Source organism: Mustela putorius, unplaced genomic scaffold (assembly GCF_011764305.1).
Source record: "Mustela putorius furo isolate JIRA1106 unplaced genomic scaffold, ASM1176430v1.1 tig00003859_pilon_pilon_pilon, whole genome shotgun sequence".
Lineage (NCBI taxonomy): Eukaryota > Metazoa > Chordata > Mammalia > Carnivora > Mustelidae > Mustela > Mustela putorius.
Window position 1 is genome coordinate 29,218,323 of NW_025422011.1, and position 18,503 is coordinate 29,236,825.

General features: G+C 34.6%; 1 protein-coding gene across 3 annotated transcripts in view; it reads left to right on the forward strand.

Moving 5' to 3' along the window:
- The window catches only part of BTBD10 (BTB domain containing 10), a 72,882-nt gene that overhangs the window by 5,216 nt on the left and 49,163 nt on the right, over window positions 1–18,503 (forward strand). Inside the window, exon 2 of one of the 3 annotated variants that reach the window (XM_004752009.3) lies at window positions 13,825–13,982. The exons of the other annotated variants lie outside the window; for them this stretch is intronic. Coding sequence (XP_004752066.1) covers window positions 13,882–13,982 — 101 coding nt within the window. The 5' untranslated portion in view covers window positions 13,825–13,881. The remainder of the gene's footprint in view (window positions 1–13,824; window positions 13,983–18,503) is intronic. 3 annotated transcript variants of the gene reach the window in all.

Genomic DNA, 18,503 nt, shown 5'->3' on the forward strand with positions numbered 1-18,503 from the left:
TTAATTGTAAACACACTTATCAGCTTGTAATACTTTATTTGGGATCATTTAGATCTGGATTTAAAGCCAAATGTTAGTAAGCTCTATGAGGTTACTTCACCTCTATGAGCCTTTGCTTCCTTACATAAAAAATGGAGAGAGAATGAAAAATGAATTTGAGAATAAAATAAAACATGTAAAAATGCTATGTAAATAGTAAAGTGAGTATCACTTCTTAGCACTTTGTTCTGTGTTTATGCTCAGAAAATAGCCTATGATCTGGAAACACATCCATCAGGTAAATTTATATCCAGCTATCTCTTTTGCAGGGAAACAAGTTCAAATGGTTATTTACAGCCTTGCCATATGACTTCCACTAGGAATTAAAATGTTTTTTTCTTTATTCTCGTCAACATTGAACAATAGAAAGCTCTTTTTCGTGCTTTTCATGTTGGCATCCATTGACTGATAGCTGGTATTCTATGTAATTTGAATCCTAGGTAGAATAGCAGCAAAAAGGGAAAGAATACATTGGAGAGATGGTTTTCCATTTAAAAAATCATCTATTGGGATGCTGTTATTTGCTTCTAAATATAAAATTCTTTTTATTAATTTGGATTGTCTCCCTTTTATTTCTTTGACTGGTATTGCTATAGCAGGTGAGAAAATTATCCTATGTTTAGTGTTTATAGACTATGTTAAATATCTCCTTACAAGTAAGCTTTAAAGTTCAGATACCTTTAGAATATGAATCTGAGATCTCAGGTGCAAAATTGTACAACAAAGTATTTTTATAATTTTCTTGAATGGTCTTGCATATAATGCTGTGTTATTTCAAAGGTAATTATTTCATTCAGGACAGTGTGCTTTATGCGATACAAGATTAAATTTGATTTTTCTCACATCTAGAGAGCAAACAATATAATCTGCTCTGTCCTTTTGGTTCCTCATTTGTTAGAGTTTTCTTAAAGAAGTTCTGTAAAGATGGTAGCTATGGGGCACTATTGTTTTCTTCTTACTGAGTATTTCACAATGCCTGAGTTTCTCTTTTGAGAAAGAATGTTGAGTTATTAGAAAGTAGTGGAATTATAAAACCATAATACTGAAAGTACTTTAAATCATTAATACTCTAATTTTTGGAAGGGCAGATTAAACCCTCTTACCTGATTTTTATAGAAGTTACTAGCTGGTAGTGGGGAAGCTGAGACTAGTATTCAGATCTGCAAGTCTCCTGATTCTGGGTGGTTTATTTCAGTTATGTACTTCTGGGAATGTATGGAGAACTTATTTTTTCTGAAGGACCAAGTAGAACTTTCATTTATATATATTATAATTTATATATATTTAAAATCCCTTTTTCGTTTCCATTTTTTGTCTGTTTACATAGTGTATATCTAATACTGGTATGACAGTATATATACATTATTTATTTATTTATTTATTTATTTTTTTAAGATTTTATTTATTTATTTGACAGAGAGAGATCACAAGTAGGCAGAGAGGCAGGCAGAGAGAGAGAGGAGGAAGCAGGCTCCGTGCTGAGCAGAGAGCCCAATGTGGGGCTCGATCCCGGGATCCTGAGATCATGACCTGAGCCGAAGGCAGCGGCTTAACCCACTGAGCCACTCAGGCGCCCTATATACATTATTTATATACAGGTATATATATATATACAGCTGTTAAGTTAGTTGAACTCAAAACATTAAGGGAGAAAGTGTCATATTTTAGAAGAAAAGTGGTGTGACATCTTTCATCATTACTTTCATTTATCATTCATCAGTGAGTGATACTGTTTGACAGCAGTCTTAAACACTTGTTGGTTTTGAAATTGTAAGAGTATTTTGAAAATTACTTCTAAAAGTATATTTTTGGAGTAATTTCTTTTTTACTATTAAAGTATAATGCATTGCATGCAATTTGGGACATTTAGCAAAGAGCAAGGAAGAAAATGGCACTATAATCCCATGGCACAATGATAATTGCTTCCACCCCCTCCCTCCCTTGCCCCTGTTGTTGGGATCATTCCGTATGTAGTGACTTCAAATTTTTCTTTTGAGAAATTAAAATAAAATTTGAATGATATAACAGATACATAGACTTAAAAACTAACATTTCTTTCCTCCTCTTTCCTCTCCCCTTCTATCATCATAAATGCTTTAATGAACGTATTTGTTAGTATAAAGTTAAAAGTAGGGATTCTTGTGCCAAAGTGCATAATAGCCTGAAAGTTTTATAATATATGTTCCCACAAACTTGAATAGCCATTTTCTCTGTACTTCAGCTATCACTGCTTGTTATTAAAACCAACCAACAAATCTTTGACCATTTGATAGGTTAAACATCTCAGATTTAACTTGGGTTTCTTGTATTACTACTGAGGTTGACTATTTCTGCTGTTCCCCATTTTTGATTCACTATTTTGTTTTTGTAAATTGCTAGTTTATGACCTTTGCCCATAGTGTTGTGGCATTTTAATATGGATATATAAATATCCTTATGTATTTAAGATTTTAATTCTTTGTTTTGTATTATGAAACTTCTTATGGTTTTTTGGGTATATTTGTTTGGTATAATAAAATACGGTATATTTTATTTGAATTTTTATGTAGTCTAACTTAATGTTTCTTGAAACCTGTGTATAGTCCTAATTCTGATCTCTAATGAAGTTTTCACCAGTCTTTGCTGAGAATGTTAGCATAAGTTGGCTGGCAGCACATTCTTGTTTGTCAGACTAGCAGTCTTTGTCTTGATAGTGTTTTTCTTTGATTTGAGGCTTAGAAATTCCTTCCTTATTCTGAGAGTCAGATAATCATTCACTTATTTTCTCCTTGTTTTTTTTTTTTTTTTTTTTTTAATGATTTTATGTTGTACTGTGAAGTTTTTAGAATTTGGGTGAGACTCATGAAGAAGGAAAGGATCTTATCAAATAGTTTTAAGCAGTTATTTTTTTTAGAATCTATCTATCTAACCTTGAATCTGTCTGTATATCTATCTTTCTTGTAGGGATTTGAAGTGCTACCACTAACACACTTATTTTCTGGGTATAGCATTTTGATGGGTTGCATATTAAATTTGAAAGACTGTATAGTATGGTGGAAAAAACACTGATTTTGACTACAGAGATGTGTATCTGTGTCTTGATTTATTTATTTGCTGTGACATTAGGCAAATAACATAATCCCTTTAAGCCTAAACCAATTTCTCAATTTTTTATAAAAGACACCTCTGTGTCTTATAGGATTGATATGTGGATTAGCATATATCAGTCATAATATATATGAAATATATATGAAAATCCAACTTATTATCCAAGGTTCCCTGAATTAGGTGCATTTAGAACACCCTGTGCCTCAGTCCTACTTGAAAAATCTCATTACATATTTGGCTGGAGTTTTCTTAATGCTGAAACATATTTAATCTACCATTGGTCTGCTAAACTTCCCCAGGAGGATGGCTTCATCTTTTTCTTTCAAGATTCTATTTTAATATGTCTTGGTCATTACTATTCTAGGTGGAGGTAGTTAATAAGAGGTGAATGAATTTGAGTGACATGGCAATCCTTTTTATTGCTACTAAATCTGCAATTATATTTATAAGGACATCTACCGTTTATTTAAAAAAAACATTAAATGGTACACTTTAGGACATGGTAGTAGTAGACTTTTTAGTTATTTATTTAGAATATATAAATATATGGTTCAAATATCAAAACTATATAAAAAGAATACCCAGAAGTCTTGCTTATATTTGTATTCCTTTCACCCCATTCCCATTCTGCCCCTGTAGGTAACCATTTCTATTAGAGTCTTGGTTATTCTTCTAATTCTTATTGCAAAAATAAATATATGTATATTTGTATTTATGTGTGTGTGTGTGTTTATATTTAATTTATTCACAAAAGTTAACAAACCATGTACTACTTGTTTTTCACTCGTTTTTTTCCCCCACCTAACATATCTTGGATATTAATCCACAATTGTACTTGAGGATCTCCTTTAATTAATTAATTAATTAATTAAAGAGATAGCATGCACCAGTGAGGTGGGAGGGCTGTGGCAGTGGAAGAGAGAGATAGAAAGAATCTTAGATGGACTCCATGCCCAGCTTGGAGCCTGAGATGGAGCTTGCTTTCATGACTCTGAGACCATGACCGGACCTGAAATGAAGAGCCAGTTGTTTAATGGACTGAGAGCCACCTAGGCACCCCTCCCTTAATTTTTATATATGCATAGTATTTCATTGTGTAGATGTACCACATTTTATTTGTTTAGTCTTTGCTGATGTACATTCAGATGTTTTTAGTCTTTTGCCATTAGAAATAAGGCCACAGTGAATATATTTTGAATATTTGATTAGTATTTGTAGAGTTATATCTTCAGGAGATTCTTAGAAGTGGGGCTGGTAAACATTTGTATAATTTAGAGATCGCATAATTACTCTCCATGGGGAATTGTTTTTCATTAGCAGTTATGAGAATGCAGAGAATATCCATTTCTTCAGTCTGATCAACAGAATATATGGTTAAAATTTGAAGTGTTATCTTGCATTTCTCTTATGAGTTGAGTTGAACATACTTTTATAGGTTTAAGGCTGCTTATTTGCCTTTATTTTTCTGAGAATTTCCCATGTCTACTGTGCATCCTTCTCTATTTTGGAGAGGGGAGCTATCTGTTTTTTTTTTTTTTTCCCCTCTCTTTTTAAAGAGTTCTTTATATAGTAAAAAGTCTTTAAGTTGTGTTTATTATTCCTGCTGTTTTTTGCAGTATTGTATGATTTCAATTTTTACATTTAGATAGCTGATTTTTTTGGAGTGTATCCAAGTATTTGTGAGGTATGGATTGAGTTTTATGTTTTCACAGATGTTTATTTATCCATTTGTCCCAATACCACTTATTAGTGTCTGTCCTTTCCTCAGATGATTCGAGAAGCTACTTCTTTATCGTATATCAAATTTTCTTATGTTTTAGGGATCTATTTCTAGACCTTCTCTTCTCTTCTTTTGGTTTGTTTGTCTATTCATATACCAGTACAACAGACTTTTAGTTTTTGAAATAAGCCTTTATGATCTTTGAATATAAGAAAATAAAATTTATTTTAATAAAGTTGAACACTACCTATAATATTAGACACAAAGATAACTAGTTTGTGTATATGTATGTGCAAGTATTTTGTCTCAAGGCAAGTTTTAGAGTCCTTAAAATGAAACATTTAGAGGAAAATAACTTTTTTGAGGGGGGTGGTGGTGCCAGGCACTGATATTCTGCCTCTAACTTGCTGGCATATATGGTAGTTAACTAGCCACATACTGCTCTTTAAATTTAGATTAATTAAAATGGAAAATTAAAAATTTCCTCAGTTGTAGTACGTCCTAAGTGCTTAGTAGCCACATATGGCTAATGGTTACTTTTTGGACAGGGCAAAAATAAAACATTTTCATTATAACACAAAGTTCTGTGGATAGCAATGTAGTCTAGAACTTGAATCATATTTACGGCCTTTTCTAGCCTATTGAATTGATGGCAGAGAAGCAAAAAATCTCAAAGGACTAGAAGGTTCTGGAAATAACAGGGCAAAATGTAAAGTTATATGAAGAAGATACGTAACGTATTTTAAAAGACTCCCAGAGTGGGGAAAAATATTGTTTAAAATTCTGTTTAAGGGGTCATGGAGGAAAAATGAAAACATTTAAGAGTCTGACTTTGTTTAAAGGATGCTGGTTCTTAGGAGTTGAATGTAATCTCCTTTGATTTAGACACTTCATCAGCTTATTGGAGATTTGTCTATATTAAATTTTATGTCAAGGTGATTTATTTCAGTTTAAGATGCTTTTAGTTTTGAAGGCAAAATTTGGTCATAGAAAAAAAGGAAAAGGGGGCGTATGCACAGGAAACAAAACTTAAGATGTTTTTGGAATATAAAAAAACCATGTCTTTTAAATTCTTATTTTAAGAATTTAGTAGTACAAACAGTATCCAGTTCTTTACAATGCTATGTAGGTAATTAGAAAATGGGTAAGATATGGAAAGATTATCAATATTTATTCATCTGTTTAAGGTGGGATGAAACAAACAAACGAAACATTTCCTGAAGTATTAATGCCTTCAAGAAGTCAGCAAAATTTAAATAGCAATTGCATAAGGTTAGTTACCTCAGAGATTTTGTCTCTGGGTCACCTCTGGGAGATGAAGGGCTGAATGTGAATTGACTTTGGAAGTCTTAGATTTTGGTGGGATTAGATAAGGAAGCCCTGTAGATAGACAACGTTCCCTACTTTTAAGGGGAATTTCATGCAGTTTTATTAAATCTGTGAGTATCTTCAGCAGTTAGCAAAATGCCTGAAAAGGTGCTAAGTATTTAATGAATAGATTTTAAATGAGAACATAAATCATTTAAATTTGATATCATGGAACTAGTTACACAAAATTTAGTCAGATATAACACATACTGTTTGCATAATGATCATATGGGGGGATCTATAATAATAATAATAATTTTTTTTAAGATTTCTTTTAAAATTTACATCCAGTAAAATTCTCTGGTGTATAGGTCTTAGGATTTTTTTTTTAAACTCACAGCCTTGAGATCAAGACCTGAGTTGGTATCAAGAGTCAGATGATTAACTGACTAAGGCAGGGGCCCCCAGGTCTTACAAATTTTGACAAAGGCATACAGTGGCTTAACCACCACCACCACCACCGTAATCCAGATACAGAACAGTTCCATCAAACTGCCCTCCTCCCCCATCTCCAAATTAAACTGTGCTCTCCTTGACTGTGTTCTGTTTTATATTCCTTTCTTTCTGAGAATGTTATAGAAATGGAATCATCTGTATGCAAACTTTGAGTCTGGCTTCTTTAACTTACCATAACACTTTTGAAATTACACTTTGTTGAGTGTATCAGTAGTAAGTCCAGTTACTTAAATGTTGTATTATTACGTGTGTACAGATACATTCATTTTTTTCCCCGTCTTTCTCTGTATTCTATGGATTGGATAATTTCTACTCATCTATTTTCAAGCCCCCCCTCCCTTTTTTTCTCACCTTGCCTGCTATTGTGCCCATCTAATTGAAATTTTCATTTTAGTTATTGCTCTTTTCAGCTGGAACTGAATTTTTCATTTTTTGATAGTTTTCACTTGTCTATTGAGATTCCCTGTCTGCAACTCGTTAAAACCACCTTCTTATTTTAGTTCTTTGAATATATTCCCTTAATTGTTTACATATAAGGTTTGGAGTCATCATTTGCTAAATTCTAAGTCTGGACCTACTTGGAGTCACTTTCTATTGATTGCCTTTTTACTTCATTATTTCTTTGCATCTCATAATTTTTGGCTAAAATCAGAGCATTGTAATGTTGTCATGAGCATTATTTTTTTTATGTTCTAGTGTTACATTAACTTGCCTGGATTCAATCTGCAAACATTCTTTCCCAAGCAGTATATTCTAACAAATACCTGTGCTTGGTTCTTCTTCCAGCTACTTGTTTTTCAGTTTGGTCTCTTGTGGAGTGAGTGGAGGAAAGTTCTTTCCCACCTGTGTGATTTAGTGGTTAGCCAAAAATTTGGGCTGAGATTATATTCAGATTTTGGAGCTCACCCTTAATTTCTAGCTCCTCTGCCTGCCCCCGACACCCTAAGCCAGTAAGGGCTTCAGCTTTCTGCAGCTTGGGCTGTGTCTGGTTGGGGAATGCACTCAGTTTAAAAAGCATCCAACTCCTAGATCTTATGCCCTGCAGTTTTCAAGGGTAAATTCCTCTATAGTCTACTGCAGAGGCTACTTGGGCTCTCCCTTTGGTACATGATTAATTTAGCTAAGCACACCTTATGCTCAGATTTTTGGGTCAGTACCTTTGTGGTTCTTTCATTCCCAATAAGTCTGACTTGAATTTCCAGCTGCACTTCCAGCTTTGGTGTTTTCTCTACTATTTTGAGCTGTATGGCTGTCTGGTTTCCTTCACCATATTTATAGGGGTTGGGAAGGGCACTCAGCATAAAAACTTCCCTTTGAACTTACAGGTCTGTTCCCTTTCAGGATACGCTTTCCCCCCCCACTACTTTGTGCTTTGGGACATTTGCCAATGCTTTTAAACTCCAGTTTTAAAAATATTTTATCCAGATAATAAATCATTGTTGTCTACAAGGGGCTCACGTGATCACTTCACTTGACTGCCTTTGTGGGAAGTTTCTTTTCACCCCTCTGGTTTACTTTTCTTTTTAAATTTTTTTTTTTTAATGATTTTATTTATTTATTTGAGAGAGAGAGAGAGAGCATGAGAGGAGAGAGATTGGCGGGAGAAGCAGACTCCCTGCTGGGAATCTGATGTGGGACTCGATCCCAGGACTCCAGGATCATGACCTGAGCCGAAGGCAGTCGCTTAACCAACTGAGCCACCCAGGTGCCCTACTTTTCTTTTAAAAGTTATTTCTCCCTCTTCTATTTCTTTCACAATTATATGTAGCAGTATTCACTCTCTCCAGCCTCTCCACTTCTTGATGTAGATGAAATATCTTCTGTATATTTGCCTTTTTGTGCAGCTGAAGGCAGTCCTAGGCTCATAGCCCTGGCATCACTATGTGATTTTGTTCTTTTCATTGTTTTCCCTTTTACCTGTCAGGTCTTTCTCTCCAGTAACCACCATACTTGAATTACTTTGTTTGCAAAGTTTGAGAGTGAAAAACAATTTTATGTTAATAAGGAAGTTTTTATATAATAACACTATTTAGAGTGAGATCTCAACAGGATGGACAAAGCCAAATTTGGCTGAAGTTTAAGAAAAAACAAAATCTGCGGGCGATAGGAGCAAATATGTGAATTTCTGTGTACCTAGCTTGGTACATTGGAAAGAACTTGAGCTTTTTGTTAGACTGGGATTCTAATCTTAGCTCAAAAATCTCCTCATCTGTGAAACAGGATTATAATATTAGGTTGCTGCAAGCTTTAAATAGGAGAAAATTAAACTTCTTAGCTCATTGATACATAGTAAAGACAATAGATAGTTTCTATATACTATCTTTAAAAAAAATCCTTCTGTGGTTCATTGCCATTAATTAATACTACCTGGAAATAATATCCCAAAGGCCACTTATTTATTTATTGTAGTCCTGAAGATTCTATTCCTCCATCCACCCTTTTTTAGATGGCAATATCCAAGAGAAGAAGAGTAATCAATTGCCTTTTTCCTAGCTGATTTTTGGCAGTCTCCTGAGTGCATGTCCCTAGCCAGTACACCCAGTTGTTTCAGCCTCTGTACAGATTATTTCTAAATTATTTAGAATTGTGATTATTTCTGTCATGCCTAAAAATAGCAATGAACTGTGACATGTTTTCTAAGAACTTTGTTTCCAGTAGTCCAGTAATTATTTTTTTGATTACAAGATCAATACAATAGTAAACTTTAGTTTGCCTTATATGAAGTAGACATTGGGGAGGCAAGAGTCCTATTTTATCTTATTTTTTTAAAAGATAGATTCATTTATTTATTTATTTGAGAGAGAGCGTGAGCGCGCGCGTGTGCGGGTACACTCACAAGTGGGGGAAGGGGCAGAGGAAGGAGAAGCAGACTTCCCACTGAGCAGGGAGCCTGACACGGGACTTGAACCCAGGACCCTGGGATCGTGACCTGAGCCCCAAGGTAGATACCTAACCAGTTGAGCCACCCAGGCACCCTAAGAGTCATATTTTAGAGGAACTTTTTATAATAAGGAACTTATTTATAAAGGAACTTTTTATAATAAGGAGTTTAGGTCAGGAAACAAGGATTAAATGTTTTTAGAATGAGGCCAACCAGGAGCCTTATTGATAGATGTTAAGGTTTTAATGAAGTCAGCAGCCTTAGAATGAAAAAGGAGAGGGGTGCCTGGGTGGCTCAGTCAGTAAAGTGTCTGTGGGATCCTGGGATCGAGCCCCACATCCTGCTCCCTGTTGGGCTGGGAGCCTGCTTCTCCCGCTCCCCCTGCTTGTGCTCTCTGTCAAATGGGTAAATAAAATCTTAAAAGAAAAAAAAAAGGGGGGAGAGAAGGACCCAAAAGAATGTTTTGAAGTAGACTTGATGTTGGGAAATAAGAAGTCAAGAATGACTTTAGGGTTCTTGACTTAGTGAATAGAGATGACACTAGCTGATGTGGGAGGCCAAGAAAGATCCTGCTGTTGTTGAATTTGGGGTGCTTATTGAAGAATTCAGGTAGCGATAATGAAGACAGAGTGTAGGTAGTATATAAAACAGTTGATGTTGTCAAGGGTTTGGTCTCATGGTTTTGTCTGGTGTCTCCCTGGGCCCAGCAAATGATGATGGAATCCTAAAGAACACCCAAACTTTAATGGACATGAAGAATTGTAAGAGTGTAAGTAAGAGTGTAGTAACTATGCAGGTAGGAGAGAGACACGGAGTAAGTGGTATATGGAAGCTTCAGCTGAGGCTTTTTTGGCTTGCTAGGGTGAGTTTTGGAGCACAGGAACAACGTACAACTCGCTCTAGCATCTTTTTTTTTTTTTTTTTAAGATTTTATTCATTTATTTGACAGACAGAATTCACAAGTAGGCAGAGAGGCAGGCAGGGTTGGGGTGAGATGCAGGCTCCCTGCTGAGCAGAGAACCTGATGTGGGGCTCGATCCCAGCACCCTGGGATCATGACCTGAGCCAAAGGCAGAGGCTTTAACCCACTGAGCCACCCAGGCACTCCTACTTTAGCATCTTAAAATAATTTGTATTGTATTCAGTGTTCCATAAGTTCTTGAATGAATGAAATAAAATATGTCACCAGGTGCCTGGGTGGCTTAATTGGCTAAGCATCTGTCTTCAGCTCAGGTCATGATCCCAGAGTCCTGGAATTGAGTCCCGCGTCCAGCTTCCTGGTTAGCAGAGAATCTGCTTTTCCCTCTCCCTCTACGCCTCCCCCCGCTTGTGCTCTCTCTCTCTCTCAAATAAATAAAATATTAAAAAATAAAAAATAAAATATGTCACCAACTGTGATGCAGAGATTGGTTAAGATAGATTATTAGACATTTCAGCAGCAGCTCTTTCTGTCCACAGGTCCTGTCCCTGTGCTTTAGTAAAACCACCAAAAAATGGTACTAGACAATTCAAAATAGTATATAATGTGTGTCATTTGCCTTTTATCTATTTGTAGTTTTATCTGTAGCTTATCGATAAAATTTGAAAACACAGGAGCACATCTAGGCAAACACAGGCATATTTTTTCCAGGTATCTCAACTTGAATTTCACTTGTTTTTAGCATGTTTGTAGCCATGACTGTTGGGAGTAAGGATTGGGGAGAAATCTTTCACGTGGTGATACCCAAGTTTTAATGACAAATGAAATGTAATTATGATTTTCCAGTGGACCTTTTTGGTAGTTTTCATCAGAAATTCTTCACTTTTTTGTGTCTAGCTGTAAAATACATGCTTATTAATAGGATTGATTAGTAACATATTGTTATTTCCTTTCTGCTAGTTACATGCTACCCTCTGGAAAATGCTGGAAAATGTGGATCTTAATTTACCTTATGCGTTCTTTGTGGTTGTATATTTTAGTCACTTCCTCTTATGGTTTAGGGTCATTCTTCTCTCAGTGGACATCTTTGGGTGTCCATAGGGGGTATGTCTTATAGTTAAGGGTTAGGAGGAGATAAAATGCTCTTGTAAAGAAATGTTAATTCCTGAAATAGCTTACTGGAAGACCTCTATAAATAAGGCAAAAAATGTTCTAAATCTCATTCTACACCTAAGCTAAGCCTTTCTACATTTTTCTTTTTCCTTTTTATCAATTTTTCTTAATTTTTTTTTTTTACCTTTTGTGTCCCACTTGCTCTGTGACTACTTTTTTCTGATTTTTTTTTCCTTGTCTCTGATTTGTTCATTCTCACCCTTCTCTTCTGCTTCATCTCTTCAGTATGCATAACTAGATATAATCTCAAATTGAAGTTTTAAGGAGTTTTTATATTTAATTTTATTTATGAAAGAGAGAACACAAGGTGGGGAAGGGCAGAGGGAGAGGAAAAAGCAGACTAGCCACTGAGCAGGGAGCTTGATGTGAGATTCCATCTCAGAACTGAAATTATGACCTGAGCCAAAGGCAGATGCTTAACCAACTGAGCCACCCAGGTGCCCCCACTTGGATGTCTAAAGAGTTTCTTTTTTAGTAAAAATATTTTAATTTTTATAATTAAAAACTGAAGAGAGATTGAGACTTTTTGTTTTCAAAATAATTTTATAGTTTTTATGTTCATCTGCTATCTGATTTTTTAATCACAGTGATCCTTAAAGAAACATGTTTTCTTTTCCAGGAGCATACAGCAAATAAACTGTGTGGGGTTTGCTGAGCAATTTGAATTAGTCATTGTACAATTCTCCCCCTTCTCCTTTTCTGTTATTTTTTTAAAAAGTTTATTTAAGTAATCTCTACACCCACTGTGGGGCTTGAACTCCTGGCCCCAAGATCAAGAGTCTCATGCTCTTCCAATTGAGCCAGCCAGGCACTCCCTTTTCTATTATTTTTGATAGATCACTGATTTACTTAAATATTTACATGTTTATTATATTAAAGTGTTCACTTATTATAAGATTTTCAATTGCTTTTGGAAAGAAATTACTAACTAGCTATGAAGAAAAAAATTATAAAATAGCAAAAGTTTCTATAAAGTGGAAATATTTCCTTTTTTATTTTTTATGGAAATACTTCTTTTTTCTGAGCTCTGAGATGTACTCACAATTTTAGTAAGTTTACCTTTGGCATTTTTTGTGAGATTGTATGGGAATTTTTTTATGAAACTCAGTTCTGGATTCCTTTTTACTTTTATGCATAATTCCTCCTCCCTTCCCTCTGTCAAATCCATCTTGGAGAAGTGTATAGAAAGCATACAGGAGTGGGTGTCAGGAAACCTGGGCTCTAGTCCAAATTATAGAACTTTGTTCTAATTGTTTGACCTCATTTGGTTTTTCTTTTGGTGTTTCCGGTCTCTAAATGTCAAATTTGATCTACTGTTTACAAACAAAATATTCCAGCCTGAGAATATTTCAAGATCAAGACATCATTCTATATTCTAAATTTTCATTGTTCTTTATAATCCTGCCATTTACCAACATTGTGACCTTTGGTGAAGTTACTACATGACTGAGACTGTTTTTTGTTTGTGGGCATGATAAAGTGATTGTGAAGATTAAATTGGATAGTGAAATATACTTCAAAATACTTAGTTCAGGTATTCTGTAAAGCTGTTAACTTTCTTATTATTTTATGACTATAATAGAACTGTCGCAAGTCTCACATATGAAAGGCATGAAGTATATGAATCATCAATACTATATTTTTGTGGTAATTACATGTAAAGAAACATGTAAGGATGTAAAGAAACATGATGTTAAATTCTTTTTGAGTTTCTATTCAGGGTCTTTTAACTTGATTAAAGAAATCAATTTGTTATTTGGTTTTACTAGATGTTTTGTTAAGCATCTTAAAAGTTTTAGTAATTAAATGTATTCTAGGTGAAATTTTGTCTGAAATAATCATTCTGTGGAATTGTTTTGCCTTTTTTGGTTCGATATTAATGTTTGGAACCATGAGATACACAGATGGCAGTTAGGGATATTTACTAAATATAAATAGCACTCTATTAAACTGTTGGGGGTAGGGGGTAGTGGATTCAATAGAGGAATCAAATGAAAAATACCTAAAAAGCCTTCTGATGTTGATTTTAATCTCATTGGTGGCATTTTGTATGTCTAGTATTTTATAATCCTGCTCATCACTTTAAAAATATGTCACAGTAATATCAGAAAGTATGTACAATTATTGACTTTTTATTCTGCGTGGAATAGATTTAAAGGTCAACACTACTCTTTTATGTAGGTTATGGGTGCTACATATGTGCTTTCAGAGCAGTAGTGTGAGGAAGCTTGAAGTGGGATGGCAGGACGGCCTCATCCTTATGACAGTAACTCCAGTGATCCAGAGAATTGGGATCGGAAATTGCATAGTAGACCTCGTAAACTTTATAAACATTCAAGGTAGGTAGAAAATATGCATTTCACATATCAAAGCTCTGATAAAATCGACTTCTATAAAGAATCAAACTGCATTTGGTTGTGGCAAGTCCTGTCAGAGGATGGGGGCTGGTTTACAGAAAATAATGTTTGCATTTCTCCTTAAAAAACTTTCACAGAAACATTTCTTTTTAATTTTCTTATATTTGTATTTATTTGAATTTTTGTTTCTCTTTCTAAATAATGTTATAATCTCCTTAGTCGACCCCATGAATAAATGCTGTAATTAATTTGACTATGAGCTCTGGCAAGACAGGTTATTTCTTTGTATTTAAAACTCTCTAATCGGAATTTATTTTGTGTTCTAAATACACTAATAATTTATAGGCTGTGTCATATTATGTTGTCATCCCGATTCTAATGGGAAAATCAGTCTTTCTGCAATGACTCTTCTGGTTCATTTGAAGTTTGATGCATTAAATGAAATTCATCTCAAAAATTTCTGCCCATTTGTATATTATATGTAAAGCTTTCGTTTTGTACTGTGTGACTTAATGAGGAATACCTCATTTAGAATACTTTATGATTTGCTATTTTAAGGTGTTAATTGGCAGCTCATAAACCTCACACATTACAGGTATGTAAGCATGTTTTCATAGAGTTTTGTGCTTTGTAAATATTTACTTACAGAATAATATCAAACATTCGACTTTCTTGAATGTAAAATTATCATAATCACTGATAACTGTTACCAGTTTTCTTAAAAAAATTAAAAACATTCTGTGATACTGAAATCCTTCTTGTAAGTTTGAAGAAGTAACTCAGGTACTCTTTGACTATATACTGTAATTAGAAGGTATGAGTAACTGGTACTCTTTAAGTCTCCTGACAAGATGTCTATCTTTATTGTGGACTTTTAATGTGGAGAGGTCTAGAGTGGAAAAGTTAAGTTGACTCACTAATTTATAAGTGCACACCAATGATAATGAGTGTTTTTTGGTTTATTTGTTCATTTGGGGGGGCATGGGTATATATGTGTGTGTGCTTCAACTGGTGCTCTTGTACTTCTTCTCTATCCTGCTTATTATATGGATAATTATTTTGTCTCTGAGATTAAAGAGATACTCATTTTTTCTCATTAAGTGTGGGATATTTTTATCTGCTATGTTGTATACATTTTTCCAGGTGAATTCTGTTATCCTTCCTAGTTCTTAATATTTTTCTGCTAATGTACAGTACTGCATTATATATGAAGAGAAGAAATGCACCGTGAGGAAAACTACTAGTACTTTTTCATTCCTGTTGTTTCATTTCAAAAACAGCAAACATCATAGCTTTTCTTGATACCTATAACATCAGTAACTTTTTTTGGTGCTCTTCTCAGGTAGAATGCAGCAATATTGGTTATTTAAATGAAAAATATTAAAGAGAAATAGAAAATAAATACTAATACATTATTTGTTTTTAATGGAAAGATGGAAAGACCATGAAATCTTTTGAACTGATTATTCTTTTAAGATTTTATTTATTTGACACAGAGAGAGAGAGGGAGAGAGAGAGAGCGCACACACAAATAGGGAGTGGGAGGAGGAGGGAGAGGGAGAAGCAGGCTCCATGCTGAGCAGAGACCCACCTCCCCACCCCCCTCACTCCCATGGGTATGGATCCCAGAATCCTGGGATCATGACCTGAGCTGAAAGCAGACGTTCAACTGAGCCACCCAGCGCCCCCTTTGAGCTTATTTTAACCTCATTCATGGAAATTCTGCCCAAGGGAAAACAGCTTATTTTTAGAGACCTCTAGTTCATAAGAATACTTTTGAGGATACTTTAAAAATATAAGCAATTTGACTTTTTAAAAATGGCATTCTTTGAGTTGATACTAAAATAATTGGGAAGTTTTAAAAACTAACAACCAGCAAGTATGGTTGAGATACTGCACTCAGTTCAGTAGAGATTCAGAAGTTTGTCAGGGTTACATCATGGAATGCTTAAAATCCATATATGGAACAATTAGAGGACAATAGAGCACCAAACTGTGGTAGTGAGTTGTAGTAATATTAGAAGGAAGTTCAAAGAAGCAGTCAGTATCAACTGAGTGATAATGAGACTTGAAATAATCCTTGAATGATTAGGTAGATTGATGGACATTCCTACCAGGGACTTTCTGGAGATAACCTTGATTAGATTTGAATGTGGAACTCTATGAATAGTATTAGTTTCCCCAGTTGACAAATGGGAAACAAACAAACAAATAAAACGAGGTTAATAAACTTGCCCCAAACCATCCAGTTTCTCAATTGCAAACCTAAAATTTATATAATCTCTTTTTCAAAAATTTTATTTATTTATTTGAGAGAGAGTGAGTGAGAGCATGAGAGGGGAGAAGGTAAGAGGGAGAAGCAGACTCCCCATGGAGCTGGGAGCCCAGTGTGGGACTTGATCCCAGGTCTCCAGGATCATGACTTGAGCTGAAGGCAGTCGTTTAACCAACTGAGCCACCAGGCACCCTGGCAAACCTAAAATTTATAAACAAGTTTCTCATTCTTTTTATTTTTAACATTTTCAGTAACTTATTATGTATTCTCTATATGTATTTTAAATACATATAGAGAAAACAGGTATAATAAACCCCTCTGTACTCCTATCTTAGCTTTAAGTTGTTTTCAACTCATGGCTAGTTGTGTTTCATCTGGGCTTCTATGCACTCATCCTGTTTTTTGTTTGTTTGTTTGTTTGTTTTAATCTTGTATATTTTTAGGGATATTTGAGCAAAAGAAAGCTAGACAAAACACTGGCTTAGAGATTTATTTTTCTTGTATGTAGACAGGCAGATAGGCAATGCCTGATGTGGATTTGTATGCAGATAGGCAATGCCTGATGTGGATTTAGTGGCTTAAGTTTGTTGGGATCAAAAATTCCTGATTTTCTTCTTTTTTCATGGTCACAAGATAGTTTACTGTAGCTTCAGACATCATGTCTACCTTCCAGATGAGAATGAGGTAGAAGGGAGAAGGGGACAGTGGGAAAGGGGTTTCATTTTTAGTAGGGAATTAAATTTCTCAGAAATTTCCAGCAGGCATCTGCTTATAAATCATTGGCTAGAATTATGTCATATGGTCCTCTTTGGGTCTTAGAAGCTAAGAAATGTAGATGGACACATTGCCACCTCAAACAGTGTTGGGGATTTAAATTTATAAAAATCAAATGTCTCAGTCTGTTTAGGCTTCTATAACAGAGTACCGTAGATTGAGTGGTTTATAAACAAATTTATTTCTCATGGTTCTGGAGGCTCGAGAGTGCAAGCTCAAGATGCTGGCACATTTCATACCTGGTAAGGGCTTGCTGTGTCTTCACATGGTAAAAGGGGCTATGAATCTCTCTGGGGTCTTTTTTATCAAGTACTAATCCAGTTTATGAGGGCTTTGCCCTCAAGACCTAATTACCTCCTCACTGCTAAATACCATCACATTGGGGGAATACATTCCAGTATATGAATTTTGGAAGGACACAGACAGTCTTCAGCAGTAAAGAAATAGCGTATTTTATTGGTTCAATTTTTGTGCATAATTTTTAAAAGTCTTGTATAAATTTATATTTTCTATTCACATTTTGGAATTGCCTGCATTTTCAGATTTTTAAAATTTTTTTTCCTCTACTTTTCCTTACTAGCAATGATAAAAATAAATTTCTTGAATTCTATAAATGATAAGACTTACTATATATGTGTGCTTACCATTGAGGCTTTGCCTTATGGTTTCATTTCAATCTAATAAACTTCAAGGTACTTTTTTGAATTTTATTTTAAATGTAGATTTGCTTTGTATAGCACTGTGATATAAAAGACAAGGAAGTTTATCTCAACATGGATGGACTTCAGGATGCCTATGTTTCCTATGGCTTAAATGAGTGCATACAAATAAATTAGTTAAAAAATTACTGAACTTTGTTTCTTTCTAAGTAGTTGTATGGTTAATACTTGTATAGAGGAGTGTGTAGCTTGCTGAGAGGTTAAATATCATTTCAGTTGAAGTGTGTTTGGCTTGAATTGCAACAACTTTGAATTACAAATTATAAGAGTTTTTTGCTACTTAAAAAGGGAAAAAGAAAGCACCTTTTCTGTACAACTAACATTAAAATGGCTAAGTTGACAGTATGCTTAAAAGCTCCTGAATGTTTGAATTGGGTTGAATATAACTAAAACTCAGATCTGCAGTCTGCTCAGGTTACTAAAGATAAACGCATCATACATTCAATATCAGACTTTGCCGCAAGGTTTCATTCCCACATACAAGTACGCATGCTCCTTTCTTCTGAGACTGCGTGAAGGTTGAGCTTTACAGTTTCCTTTTTAAGTCACTTCGTAGTCCCAGCAGTAGTTTAGAAATAGAAAAGTTTGGTTGCTTTAATGAATAGTTCTTGAGTGGATTCATAAAGTACAATATTTTTTCTTTGGTTTTAAAGAGAAGCTTTACTTCCCAGAATGGGTACACAGTAAAATATCAAAAGGAAAAAAGAAAGTTAGCTGCATCTTAGTTTTCTAAAA